Genomic DNA, 14,561 nt, shown 5'->3' on the forward strand with positions numbered 1-14,561 from the left:
TTTATTTAGTAATTCTAATATTTTTATTTAGGTGTAGTAATAATAATAATTATTATTATTAATAGCCATATTAATATAATCACAACATTTTTGGCCCAAAATTTAAAACTTTCTTCAATATTAATATTTCTTGTTTTGATTTTATTTAGTAATTCTAATATTAGTATTTAGCAGCAGTAGTAGTAATAATAATAATTATTATTTATAGCCATATTAATATAATCACAACATTTTTGGCCAAAATTTAAACCTTTCTTCAATATTAATATTTCTTGTTTTGAATTTATTTAGTAATTCTAATATTTTTATTTAGGTGTAGTAATAATAATAATTATTATTGTTATTATTTATAGCCATATTAATATAATCACAACATGTTGGCCAAATTGTGCAGCCTTAGTCCAATATTAATATTTCTTAATCTCTTTTTATTTAGTAGTAGTAATAATAATAGTAATTATTATTAATATTCTATTAGCTATACTGACATAATCACTCGATTTTGTCCACATCTGGCATCCACACAAACAAGGATTAAAAAAAATTTTTTAAATCGCATTTTTTTCTCAGAAAAATCATAATTAGTCTTTTTCCCCCAAATCGTGCAGCCCTACTGTACACAGCGCACATTATTACGATGCACACAAAATGTTGATCTGTTGGCCAAATTGTGCAGCCTTAGTCCAATATTAATATTTCTTAATCTCTTTTTATTTAGTAGTAGTAATAATAATAGTAATTATTATTAATATTCTATTAGCTATACTGACATAATCACTCGATTTTGTCCACATCTGGCATCCACACAAACAAGGATTAAAAAAAATTTTTTAAATCGCATTTTTTTCTCAGAAAAATCATAATTAGTCTTTTTCCCCCAAATCGTGCAGCCCTACTGTACACAGCGCACATTATTACGATGCACACAAAATGTTGATCTGCCTGTCTATCATAGTACAATACATGCCAATAAAGCCGCACAACAACGTCAATGATATTCGAGTTTTAAATGAGAACAGCGTATGAATGTTTCCGAGCACTCACGAGTAGAAATATAACTTTTAATAAGCCAAAACAATGCAAGCTTCCCCGCGAGACGCAAACACACGCAGCGGATACGCTTCCTGTTTCTCCCGCAGGCGCTTTGTTGAAGCAGCGGACGGACTGAACCATTCGTCTGTAGGGGAACCCGACCGCGCTAACAACACCAGTCCTGACTCTGCTCACGCGAAAAACACTCAATGTGCAGGTTTATCGTAGTATCATACATATGTTTACTAATGTAAATCACATTAGTGCTTTTATACAGTGATTTTAGCATGTTGTAGATAAGCGGGGTTTGTCGGTTCCCCCCTACGCCGCGCCTGTTGCTATGTTCCCGGTTCCCTTATGGGTGTGGTGAAGAGATAGCTGGCGAAAATTGCCTCTCGGTTTGCGTGGCCCTTTAAATGTGTTTAAAATTGACTTCCAATGAATTATTCTGCTTTGAACTTTACCTGTGCGCATATCAACATGCAAGGGATCTGAAAGAAGCGGATTTTGCCCAAACTTAGCCTGATCAGGTGAGCGGAAAAAACAACCGTCCGCCGCGTTTCTCTTTTCTCGTCTATTTCCTGCTCGTAAATACCTCGCGATTTACTTAAACTCGTTTGTACTGTTTTTGGGGGGGTCAGTGGTGGATTGAATCTCGATTTAGCCGCTAATTAGTTCAATTATAATCTGCTAGTTGTGGTTGAGAGGCAACAGCAGGCCCGATCGACAGCAGAGTTCGGTTTGAATGTTAACGGTTTTAACTTGCTAAGTGTTTCCTCGCGCTAGCTAAACAGCTAAAGTGGTAGTTTGGCGAAGTTGTTCAATATCTAGGTGATAAATGAAAGGTAGTGTGTTTAAATCTGAGCTGGGTTGTCGTATCGTGTCTTTGAATCTCAAGGTAGCTACTGTAGTCAACACGAACGCTTGTTTTTGAATCAAAGTCTTACTTGGATGAATGCGTGTGAAGTTATATCTTCCAGATAAGTTGACAATTACTTTTAAAGTCGTATTTTGTGAAGGACACCAATAGCTGAGATTGTGTGAGCAGGAGCTGATAGTTTTACTTTCACTTTACCTTTCTGAAATCTCAGTCTGTTTTGATTTAGCCTAAGTGTTTTTTAGATGTTAATATCTGCTAGCTTTAATGATTTAGATGTTTATGGGCCTGATATGCTGTTTTGCTCTGATATAGTCTTCTGATGCAATAATCGTACATATTGTTGGTTAACAGTGGTTCATTTGAACTTATTTGCAAGGTTAGAATGGTCTAGCATGCATTATATTTTAACTGAATCATTTCAGTATTTAGTAGGTGATCTCATTTTTTAAAAAATATATATATATATATATATATATACACACCTGTTAGATTTTATTATCATTTGTGATTGTGTGTAATATCATTGAGTTCCTCTTCAAGCAGGCAAATATGAGACAATTGCTTCCTGGAATTGCTTTTCAGTTGTATTTATGTTTTCTAATTAGATAAAAGCACACAGGTGCTCTCTCTAATTTACTTTACTTTACTTTTAGTCATTTAGCAGACGCTTTTGTCCAAAGCGACTTACAAATAAGAAAAAGTAATTAAAACTAAAAGCTAAAACTCTATAAATACTACATATATATATATATATATATATATACACGCATTTAAGAAAATAAGAGAAATTAAATAAAAATGACAAATGCATACAACAGCATTTCAAAACTAAACATTTAAATGAAAACAAAAATATTAAAAGAACAAAAGGTATGAGTATAATAATGATTCTAACATAACACTAAGCCGAACACCAAAAAAAAACAATGTACAGCCACACACATATACATGTACATATATATATATATATATATAAATACGTTCTATATATATATATATATATTCTATATAGGTTCTCATTCGTGTATCTCAGAAATGTCTCTTGAAGGTTTTCAAGAGTTGATTTTAGTGTTTTATTTGTGCATGAAAATCCATTTGAACACATTCAAATGAACACACTAAAATATTGATCTAATATATTAGGGAACCCCTTCAGCCTAAAATATTAATTGAAATCTTTCCTGATATTTTAAGTTAATATTTCAATAATTTAAGAACACATTCACATGTTAATGGTCTTCAGAGGTTGGTTAATGGTTGCGTGACATGCAAGTAAACAAATAAAATGTATAATCTTTTTAGGAAGTACGTATTGGCCTGAATATAAGACGACCCTGATTATTAGACGACACCCCTTTTTCCAGATGTACCTTTTGGAAAAAGGCTTTTTAAAAACCAAATCTTGTTTTTTCTCAGTAAAACACATTTTGTCTTCAGTTATTTTCATATTGCATATTTTTCCTATTTTAATTTTTGTTTTGAAAGTGTGGTAAAAACTGGTAAAATGTACCAACAATCACATTTAAAAAATATACACTTTTTGACATACCATAAACATTTTTAAAAAAACAGGTAGCCCATCTGAATTAGGACATTTAGGCTATCCGTCTAATAGTAGCCTACCAAAATCTTATTAACAGTAGAAGTTAAATCTTACTGTAGTCTTCAGATCTGGGTACTGTCTTACGTTTTAAAATCACGAAGAGAGTTTGGTCGCATCAGGCTAACGTGACCGTCACGACTCATGCAGCTGTACGCTTTTCTTTCTCTTTAGTTTTTACTCGCGATCTTCACAACACGCGTTACATTACGTATTTCATGGCACACTGGTTTTATGCGTATTTGGCGCCACCTATTGTTGTGGGTGTATTATTGACATGTCAAAGTCTAGACCCTGAATATAAGACGACCGCGTTTTTTCAGATGTATTTCCAAGAAAAAAACATTGTCTTATATTCGGGACAATACGGTATTTTATTTTGATTGAATTCAATTTAAAATGATTTATTTTCATTTGACATTTTTGTAATTTACTGATTAGCTTTTCAATTTCATCAGCTCACGCCCCCCCCCCCCCCCAAAAAAAGGCCTAAAATAGAATTAGAAATGTATCTCGTCACATTGATAAACTGATGCTAGACTTACAGGAGTAACACTTTCAGGAAACATTTTCAATCTCTAATCACTTGTAAAAGAACTCCGCATTACATAAAAGCTAAAACCGAAACATGAGGTCTATTGTTAAATGTTTCCTCGTTGCTGAAGTTTATCATGATGGTTTTGGTATTAAAAATATGGAGGGTGTTGTTGATCTGGTAGTGTTTGGGCGGAATAACCAATTACTTGCATCATGGTATGAGTAATTTTATATCATGATAACAGTATATTTCATGATCTAGCTATTTTTATGGAAAATTCAATGGATTAAAAAAAAAAACATTTTAAATAACCATGTGGTAATGCCTATTTTTTTTGAAGGATCATGTGACACTGAAGACTGCAGTAATGATGCTGAAAATTCAGCTTTTTCATCACCGGAATAAATTACACTTTAACATAGATTCACATAGAAAACTGCTATTTGAAATTATAATAATATTTCGCCATTTTTACTGTACTTTAGAATAAATGAATGCAGCCTTGGTGTGCAGGAGAGACTTCTTTCAAAAACATTTAAGAAATCTTAAATGTTCTAAACTTTTGGTAGTGTCAAAAAAAACCTGTTTACATACTATATACTTTTGAGTAAATATTCTGTAAATGAGCTAATGCACATTGAAATACTATAGAAGGTGATGCTTAACTCGCTAACTGTATCCATGGCAAGTTATTTTATTGGACATTCGATGGAGTTTCATTGGAGTTTTTCCAACTTGCTGGACACAAAGTAAAAGTTCATCAAAAGTTTATTGGCTTATAGTCATAGACCGCTAACTAAACTCCAGTTTAAGTTCTGTCAAATGACACCCTTGGTATGAGAGACGCTGGACTGGTAACCAAAACCATCAGTCTAGTATTTACTTCTCTAATAACCTAGTTACTGAAAACTCACAGACGCTGTTTGAGTTTGTAGTAGATCTTTTAACTATTAAAACGCATTAATGTGGAATCAAAGGTGAGCGAAACATCAGAGACGCGGACAGACGCCTGATTTGACGGAAAGGTCAGTGAACATATGGGTGGCATTTGGCAGCAGTTGGTGGTGTTTTGAAGACCCTTTGAGCTCAGAGTAATTTCCCACTGCTCTCAGATCAGTCTGTGCCTGTAATTAAAGTTGCTGGAATGGATTTGGTCAAAGGAAGCTGGTCCATTTGTAATTGCATTTTAAGGGATTTCATGATTGCATGCATCACTAGTGCAGTGTTTGATTGAATGGGTGAGTGCATGCAATGTAGGAATGATGTCATTGTACGATGCATGATTGCAGGTCCAGCACGTTGTCGTCTCGGGTGCCGGTCAAACAGGAACAATGAGTGAGTTGGAACAGTTGCGACAGGAAGCGGAACAGCTTCGCAACCAGATCCGGGTAAGTGTTTGGACCGACATGCAACAAAAGGAAGCGTTCATATGAGAGGACATCTATGTAAACTGTACACTTCCTGTGCTGTTTATTTAGATTGGCAAGTTTTGTCATGAATTGCATTTGTTGTTGTTGTTTTTCAGGATGCTAGAAAAGCCTGCAGTGACTCCACACTTTCGCAGGTACGAAACAAAAATCATTAATGATTGCACCGTCATGCATCACATTTGCTAAATACAATCCAATAGTCGTTTCTTACTAATTTTGAGCTGCTTATACCAAAATTAGTGACGGTTTTGCTCAAGCACATCACACTTTTTCACTAAATTTGATGCATTTTGTTGCATTGTTTTTGACAGCCATTTGTAAGGTGAGGAAGTCTTGTATTTTCACTCAATCAGGAGAAAAGCACCACAAAGACATGATTCATGTCTTCATCTGAGCCAGAATACAACTATTTGTTCAATTATCAGCCCATTTTCACTTGTATGAATGATTTTGAAGACGTTATTTTATGCATAATCCTGATTATGGCCAATGACTGAAGAAAATGCAAACTAACAGATGTTTTCTGCTACATCTGTGGAATGTGTTTCACTGAATCCAAACAGCCACAGAAAGATAACAGATTTTGTGGAGAAAAAAAAGCTGTTCTTTGACATTAAATGGAGTATTTAGACAAACTTACTTTGCAGATTGTAAGTTAAATGTACAATTTTAATACTTATTTTTGTCATTAAAACAAACTTTGTATAAATCTATAATTTATTCTTTAACTTTAAATGGAGAATATTTTTCCACTCTTTTGTAGATTGTAAGTTAAACAACACATTTAGAATTTTTTATCTTGAAAACACAACTTTTGACATTTGACTGCTTTTGTTATTTTGTGCATTAAAGCTGATAATTACGTTTACACAGCTATTAAAAAAAAAAAAAGAGACCACTTGAAAATTCTCAGTTTCTCTGGAATTTTGATTTATAGTTAAGTGTTTATGTAAAACATCATTTTTTGTTTTATTCTGTAAACTGTTGATGACATTTCTTCCAAATTTTAAATAAAAATGTGGTCATCTAGAGCTTTTTTTGCATAAAATGACACCTGGTCAAAATAACAAAAAATGATGCCATGTTTATATTAATTTTTAGACAAAACAATACCAATGTTTTAACTTCAGAAGAGTTAAGAAATCAGTATTTGGTGAAATATAACCCTGATTCTCAATCACAACAAACGAAAACATTTGTTATTTTGACTAATTCTCATTCTCTGAAAAAATATCTTGAAAACACAACTTTTGACATTTGACTGCTTTTGTTATTTTGTGCATTAAAGCTGATAATTACGTTTACACAGCTATTAAAAAAAAAATAAGAGACCACTTGAAAATTCTCAGTTTCTCTGGAATTTTGATTTATAGTTAAATGTTTATGTAAAACATCATTTTTTGTTTTATTCTGTAAACTGTTGATGACATTTCTTCCAAATTTTTAATAAAAATGTGGTCATCTAGAGCTTTTTTTGCATAAAATGACACCTGGTCAAAATAACAAAAAATGATGCCATGTTTATATTATTTTTAGACAAAACAATACCAATGTTTTAACTTCAGAAGAGTTAAGAAATCAGTATTTGGTGAAATATAACCCTGATTCTCAATCACAACAAACGAAAACATTTGTTATTTTGACTAATTCTCATTCTCTGAAAAAAATACATTTGGAAATGTTATCAGATAGTATAAAACAAATATTAACATTTTACTCCAACCCATACCTAGTAAATCCAGAGAAACTGAGAATTTAAATGGTATCTTAATATTTTACACACACACACAATTAGGTTTTTGTGAAAAAAAACTGTGAAAGGTTTTGATATTTTTGAACTTGAAATCATCAAATTATGTAATATTAGGCCTTTTTTGCCAATCAAGATTTTGCCAGAAAACTTTTTTTTCCCCTGCCTTTTTAGTGAATTGAGTAAATATTGTATAAATGAGCTAAACGCACATGAAATGCTATATAAGATGATGCTGAGCTTGCTAACTGTACTGATGGCAGCTCTACACATTGGACTAGAAGACATCTCTAATGGGAACTGATGATGTTGTGTGATCTTTAATCTCTTGCTGTTTTGGGCTCATATGGCAGATGACCGCGAGCCTGGACTCAGTGGGACGGATACAGATGAGAACGAGACGCACGCTCAGAGGTCATCTCGCCAAAATCTACGCCATGCACTGGGGCAGTGACTCCAGGTGTGTTTGATTGGAGGGTCTCTAACTATCACGATTGCTTTTAGATACAAAAAACTGCTTTAAACACTCTGGGCTGGTCTCCTTTCAACTGTGTGATTAATATTTCATGAAATAACGCTTGGGACCCTGGTGTTCGTTTTCCGTGGAGCTGTAATAAGGCCTTTCCCACCATGATGCTCAAATCCCATCTGTGTCCCATATTAATTACATTTCGTTGATTGAAAAATAGATCGGCTGCTGTGTGGGTATTTCTCATTTCTGTGCCTTTTTTCAGGTTACTTGTCAGTGCCTCCCAAGATGGCAAACTCATCATATGGGATGGTTATACAACCAACAAGGTAATGAGATGCTAGAGCCGTGTACACTGGGGAAAAAAATTATAACATTGTTTTATTCAAATTAAAAATGTTAATTATCATCACCGACCTAAATACATTCATTTATACAAACAAAGATAATTTTCATGGGTTGAATCAGGTATAACATGCTCTGTAAGGGAATAGTTCAAATGTACTGAAAATGTGCTCCCCTCAGGCCATCCAAGATTAGGATGAGTTTGTTTCTTCATCAGATCTGGAGAAATGTAGCATTGCATCAGTGTCTCCGCAATGGAATGGGTGCCGTCAGAATGAGAGTCCAAACAGCTGATAAAAACATCACAGTAATCCACAGCACTCCAGTCCATCAGTTAACATCTGGAGAAGACAAAAGCTGAAACTAATCCAGCATTAAGACATTTTTAACTAATATTCAAGTCCATAATAACGCTTCCTCCGGTGAAAAAGTGTCTGGTCTGAATCAGGAGAGAAATCTGCACCGACCAAGCAGCGTTTAAACAGCTCTAAACACATATGTGGCTGGATTTTGATTTGAGAGACAACAGGAGACGCACTTTTTCACTGGAGGAAGCGTTATTATGGATTATTGATTTCAGCCGGAAGCAACGGTTTGAAGTTACAAACGTCTTAATGCTGGATTTGTTTCAGCTTTTGTCTTCTCCAGATGTTAACTGATGGACTGGAGTGCTGTGGATTATTGTGATGTTTTTATCAGCTGTTTGGACTCTCATTCTGACGGCACCCATTCACTGCAGAGCAAGTGATGCAATGCTACATTTCTCCAAACCTGATGACGAAACAAACTCATCCTAATCCTGGATTGCCTGAGGGTGAGCACATTTTTTTAGCAAGTTACAATTTTTGGATGAACTATTCTTTTAAGGTAAAAGGTTATCACTTTTACAGTTTTCTTTTAATCTTCAGCTTTAGCTTGTTATATTGCTGAAGTAAGCTGTATGTTTTTAACTCTGTCCGGCAGATGCACGCTATTCCCCTGCGCTCCTCCTGGGTCATGACCTGTGCCTACGCCCCGTCGGGGAACTACGTGGCCTGCGGAGGCCTAGACAACATCTGCTCCACCTACAGCCTTAAAACCCGCGAGGGCAACGTCAGGGTCAACCGAGAACTGGCTGGACACACAGGTAGAGTCACTTTTATTTATCTCTTCGGTAATATTACCTAGTACTTCCTCCATAACGGGGATTAATCAGCAGAACCCCTTTGACCTGAAATGTTTACTGAGATTTAAAGTAAATTTTTCAATAATTTAACAACACATTTGCGTATTCTCGGTTCTCTGATGCCGGTTTATGCAGGTAAACAAATAAAATATTTAAAGTGTTTTATTTTTACTGTTTTTATTGTAATAATATTATTGATGTTAAATAATATATCCACTACTGGTTATTTATTTATTTTTGAAAACTCAGCTTTATCATAGGAATAAATTACATTATAAAATATATTTAAATAGAAAATGGTTATTTTAAGTATCACAATATTACTGACATTTTAAATAAATGCAGCCTTGATGAGCAGAAGAGACTTTTCAAAAACATTATAACATTCTAATTGTTCCAAACTTTTGACCAGAAATTGTTTTAATACAATTCTGTATTTTAGATTATATGTAAACATAATTATGTATTTACATTTGACATTATGATTTAATAAAGTATTAATTAACTAAATATTATGACCTTAGCTAACTCACAAACCTCAGTTTGGGAAACCCTGCTCTAAAACAGTTCTTTCTGTATGGCATTTCATACAATATATAATTAATCAATGAAAGACATAAATGATGATTTTTTTATTAATGATTCTGTAGGCTATCTGTCTTGCTGTCGTTTTCTTGATGACAATCAGATCATCACCAGCTCTGGTGACACCACATGGTGAGTTAATGTTACATACAATAATAATAATTAAACTGATTACTGTGTAGCATTAGTATGTCAAGGGATAAATGGTGTATGCGGTGTTAACTTTATTTGGCATGTACATATTTTAGTTTAATTTTTCCTGTTTGAAATTGATTATTTAAAAATCATAATTTTTTTTTTAATTGTATATTTGATCATTTATTTTCTTTTATGAAATGAAATGGACTCCATGTTTAACTTTGCTTCTTCAGTGCATTGTGGGACATTGAGACGGGCCAGCAGACCACCAGTTTCACGGGACACACGGGTGATGTCATGAGTCTATCGGTCAGTCCCGACTTAAAGACGTTCGTGTCAGGAGCCTGCGATGCTTCTGCCAAACTGTGGGACATCAGAGATGGGATGTGCAGGCAGTCCTTCACTGGCCACGTCTCGGATATAAATGCTGTCTGCGTAAGTATTTCGATCGACTTTTAAAGGGATCCTATTATGCTCTTTTACAAAGTCTTGATTTTGTTTTGGGGGTGTACAAGAACTAGGGATGTGCGCAACGATTAATTTGAATCTGTTGTTTAAACAAAAGTGTTGTATCCGACTAGTCTAAAAGCAAGAAACCCCCAAAAGATGGTAAGAAAAAAACCCCTCTGTCTGTGCGTGTAGCATATATAATATCCTATATTTGAAATACTTAATCTTTGAATCACACTGTCAAATCCCTCAATGAATTCCACTTGCCACACACTTGCCTCGCATTATCATCATTTTATTTTAGGTGGTCGTTAAAAAGAAAAAAAAAAGAAGAGCATACACTCAACGTCGATCAAAGCATAGCTTATTTATTCAAATCAGCTGGGGAAATGCAGAACAATGGAAAATCAATCAATAGCCTGACAGAATTCTTCATATAACGTTAGCCAATATATTAAAACACAAGTAAAAAAAATAGGAAGGTTTATCAAGAAATAGCATTAAAACGGCTTTTAAAAACATATTTTTAGCTTACATAGACGTAAGCTATATCGTCTAAAAACAAAATGCAACAATGCACATTTTACTTACTCAGATCATGCGTTATTTGTTCAGTGAAATGATCAGCGTGGTCTGGTGAAAGACGGGACCTGAGGCGATTAACAATAAAATTCCTGCACTTGAAAAAACACGCTCGGCAGGAACTGAAGTCGCAGGCACGCAGAGATAACGAAAAGCAAGCCGATAGAGCAGAAAGCGCCTGGACATCCCGCACCAGCACCGAAGTGGGTCTTCGTTAGAGGAACAGACTTATCCTACTGTAAGGTTAGGTTTGGGGGGGGTGTACATGTTAATATTAATATCATGCTGGAAGGAAAATCTGATAGGTAGCACTTTTCGCTATCGAATTATGCTGCCATCTGTTTTAATGGGAGGTAGCAAAATCTGACAGGGTAGCACAAATCATCAGAACGTGCTGATGACCGGCGGGTTGTAGTGAATGACGTGATTGACATTTGCTGGCTTTGGCTAGCCTCTAAGCTAACTCCTACGTGCCTGTATTGAATATGATTACGCATCGCTCCAGTAGAGTTATTGTAAGACAATTTGACATTACACAGAAGGAAACAGAAAAGTTTTGAGTAAACTAATTCAAAATAATCCCTCACCCTCTCATCTTTGGTCGTTTTTGAACTCGCCGCAACCGACACGAAGAAAACGCATGTGAGGTTTGAGGTAAAAATGTCGTTTCTGCCCAGATAAGCTTTTTTAAATAATGTATTATTTTTCAAACGTTTTATTTTATCTTGTTATTTAAAATGTTTTAAATGCAATGTTAAAATGATGGTAATTTGAATGATAAAATCATGTTTTTCTTTCCCCCCTTTTTTTTTTTCCCCTGTCATGTAATCGACTATTGTTTTCAGTGTCGACTAGTAGGAGCTGTACCGTTTAGTCGACTAGACCCGCACATCCCTAACTAGAACAGGCTCTCATACTAGGTTGTTCGAAAAACACATTATTTTTCACATATTTTACATTATTACAACACCTCTCTCCCCAGTCTGGCATGAACGGCTCGAATAGTTCCTGAATCAATTGAAGGCCCGCCTTCTGAAATACGAAACTGTTGTGATTGGTTAGCTGGGCCAGTGTGTGCTGTGATTGGTTAGCTGGGCCAGTGTGTGCTGTGATTGGTTAGCTGGGCCAGTGTGTGCTGTGATTGGTTAGCTGGGCCAGTGTGAGCTGTGATTGGCTCCACTCGACGCCTGGTCGGGAAATATCATGCCTCTTACCATAGCCACCTGCGAGCTTCAGTGTAAATATTGCGTCAAAATCAAATAACATTACAGACGAACTAAAGTGGAAAGCATAATAGGACCCCTTTAAAATCACGCTTGCTGTTTAAATCGGGCGGTGTTTATTGTGTCCTAGAAGCTCCTCTACATGGGCAGTTGTATTGAGTTCGGTTGTTTACTCTCGCAGTTCTTTCCGAATGGAAATGCCTTCACAACGGGTTCAGACGACGCCACCTGCAGGCTGTTTGATCTGCGCGCGGATCAGGAGCTCATGATGTATTCTCACGACAACATCATCTGCGGCATCACCTCCGTGGCCTTCTCCAAGAGTGGACGCCTCCTGCTGGCCGGATACGACGACTTCAATTGCAATGTTTGGGACACTTTAAAAGGCGAACGTGCAGGTAAGAGCAAAACATTTTTTCACTACCCTTGAAAATGTAAGTGTGAAAATGCTGTAAATGTAAATGTGAGCCTGGAGCACAAAAGCAGTGTTAAGTCGCTGGGGGATATTTGTAGCAATAGCCAACAATACATTGTATGGGTCACAATTATACATTTCTCTTTTATGCCAAAAATCATTAGGATATTAAGTAAAGATCATGTTCCATGAAGATATTTAGTAAGTTTCCTACCGTAAATATATCAAAACTTCATTTTTGTTCAGTAATATGCATTGCTAAGAACTTCATGTGAACAACTTTAAAGATGATTTTCTCAATATTTAGATTTTTTTTGCACCCTCAGATTCCAGATTTTCAAATATTGTCCGATCCTTACAAACCATACATCAATGGAAAGATTATTTGTTCAGCTTTGAATCTCAATTTCGTAAAATTGTCCCTTATGACTGGTTTTGTGGTCCAGGGTCACAAATGTGTTTTACACGTATAAAAATGTGTTTTATAGGGGGAGGGTTTCTGCATATATTATTTATAATTTACTTTTATTATTAACTTTTGTTGTTTGCTTTATTGTACTTTTATTTTATTTTTATTATTATTGTTGTTTTATTTTAGACTTTTGCTTTTATTTATAATTTGATTTATCTTATTACTTTTATGATTTTTTAAATTTAATTTTTATTATTATTAATTTATTTTTGTTTATTTATGTTTTTATATTTTATATATATATATATATATATATATATATTTTTTTTTTTAGTTTATTAATTTTAGGGATGCACGATATTATTGGAACGTTATCGCAATCGGCCGATAAAGGCTTAAAATGTAAACATCAGCATCGGCTGCATATGAACAATTTTGCCGATAAGACGCATAGCTCACATGAGCTCAGGGTGTGCTAGCAATAAGATCACGTCAGCAGTGTGTTCATTCTTGAAGCAAACTTTTGCCTGATGATTAGATGATGATGATTCAATTCACTGCTTTGGATCGCCTCATTTAATTTGAGAAGGTACGTAGTAGCGCATGCAGCGGCAGCAACAGCCTCCCCCGGGTCCTAATGCCTGCACGGTAAGGCCTTTTATTTATTTGTTTATTTATGTAATAAAATGAAATTAAAATGCATAACATTAAGATACTTCTGTTTCTGAATAAATAAAGCATTACCGATGTCATAAAATCACACGTCTGTTTTGATTTAAAGGTCAGAAGTTATAGCTTACAATAAAAATCACAAACATGACACTTGCAAATTAAATTTAATATATACAGATTTATTCATTAATATGTATTTTTTTCAAATGGATTCTGAAACCTTAAATACAAGGAGCTCTAAAAGATTTGTTAGAATGTTTACAGCTCTTTTGCTTTTAGATCATCTGTTAATATTAAATCCACAAATAAAATGTTAAAGTTTTAACTGCATCTCTGGAAAAAAGAAAAGAAAAAAATGGGGAGATTGATTTTATTATAGTTATTTTCTAAGCTTTCAATGTACTCATAAAAAAAAAAAATAATAACTTTGATAGTGTTTATTAATTATAACAAATAAGTTTTTGCTCAAATAACCAAAGTTAAAAATAATTTGTATATAATCTCTAAGAAGACTTAGTGTTGTTTCAAAACAAAAGGAAATATATATCGGCATCTGCACCAACTATCAGCCAAAATGATTTGAAAAATGTTTGCATATCGGATGTCGGCAGAAATCGAATATCGTGCATCCCTAATTAATTTGTATGTTTGATCATTTAAATTTTTTTACTGCATTTTTTTTTTTGTCTTTTTTGATTATTTTATTATTTGTATTTGCTTGCATATTCTCTGTCTCTCTCTCCCTCTCTCCCTCTCTCTCCCTCTGTCTCTGTCTCTCCCTCTGTCTCTGTCTCGGTCTCTCCCTCTGTCTCGGTCTCTCCCTCTGTCTCTGTCTCTCCCTCTGTCTCGGTCTCTCTCTCTGTCTCTCTCTCTGT

At 34.6% G+C, this 14,561-nt stretch overlaps 1 protein-coding gene across 1 annotated transcript in view; it reads left to right on the forward strand.

Annotated features, from left to right (window-relative positions):
- Positions 1–1,395: 1,395 nt before the first annotated feature.
- LOC107552407 (guanine nucleotide-binding protein subunit beta-4-like) overlaps positions 1,396–14,561 on the forward strand; it is a 15,408-nt gene continuing 2,242 nt past the window's right edge. The window contains exons 1-9 of the mRNA XM_016234277.1: positions 1,396–1,562; positions 5,340–5,438; positions 5,576–5,614; positions 7,584–7,690; positions 7,965–8,028; positions 9,008–9,170; positions 9,860–9,926; positions 10,166–10,367; positions 12,369–12,586. Of these exons, the coding sequence (XP_016089763.1) occupies positions 5,382–5,438; positions 5,576–5,614; positions 7,584–7,690; positions 7,965–8,028; positions 9,008–9,170; positions 9,860–9,926; positions 10,166–10,367; positions 12,369–12,586 (917 nt within the window). The 5' untranslated portion in view covers positions 1,396–1,562; positions 5,340–5,381. The remainder of the gene's footprint in view (positions 1,563–5,339; positions 5,439–5,575; positions 5,615–7,583; positions 7,691–7,964; positions 8,029–9,007; positions 9,171–9,859; positions 9,927–10,165; positions 10,368–12,368; positions 12,587–14,561) is intronic.

The sequence above is a fragment of the Sinocyclocheilus grahami genome, unplaced genomic scaffold (assembly GCF_001515645.1).
Source record: "Sinocyclocheilus grahami isolate Dianchi unplaced genomic scaffold, SAMN03320097.WGS_v1.1 scaffold449.1, whole genome shotgun sequence".
Lineage (NCBI taxonomy): Eukaryota > Metazoa > Chordata > Actinopteri > Cypriniformes > Cyprinidae > Sinocyclocheilus > Sinocyclocheilus grahami.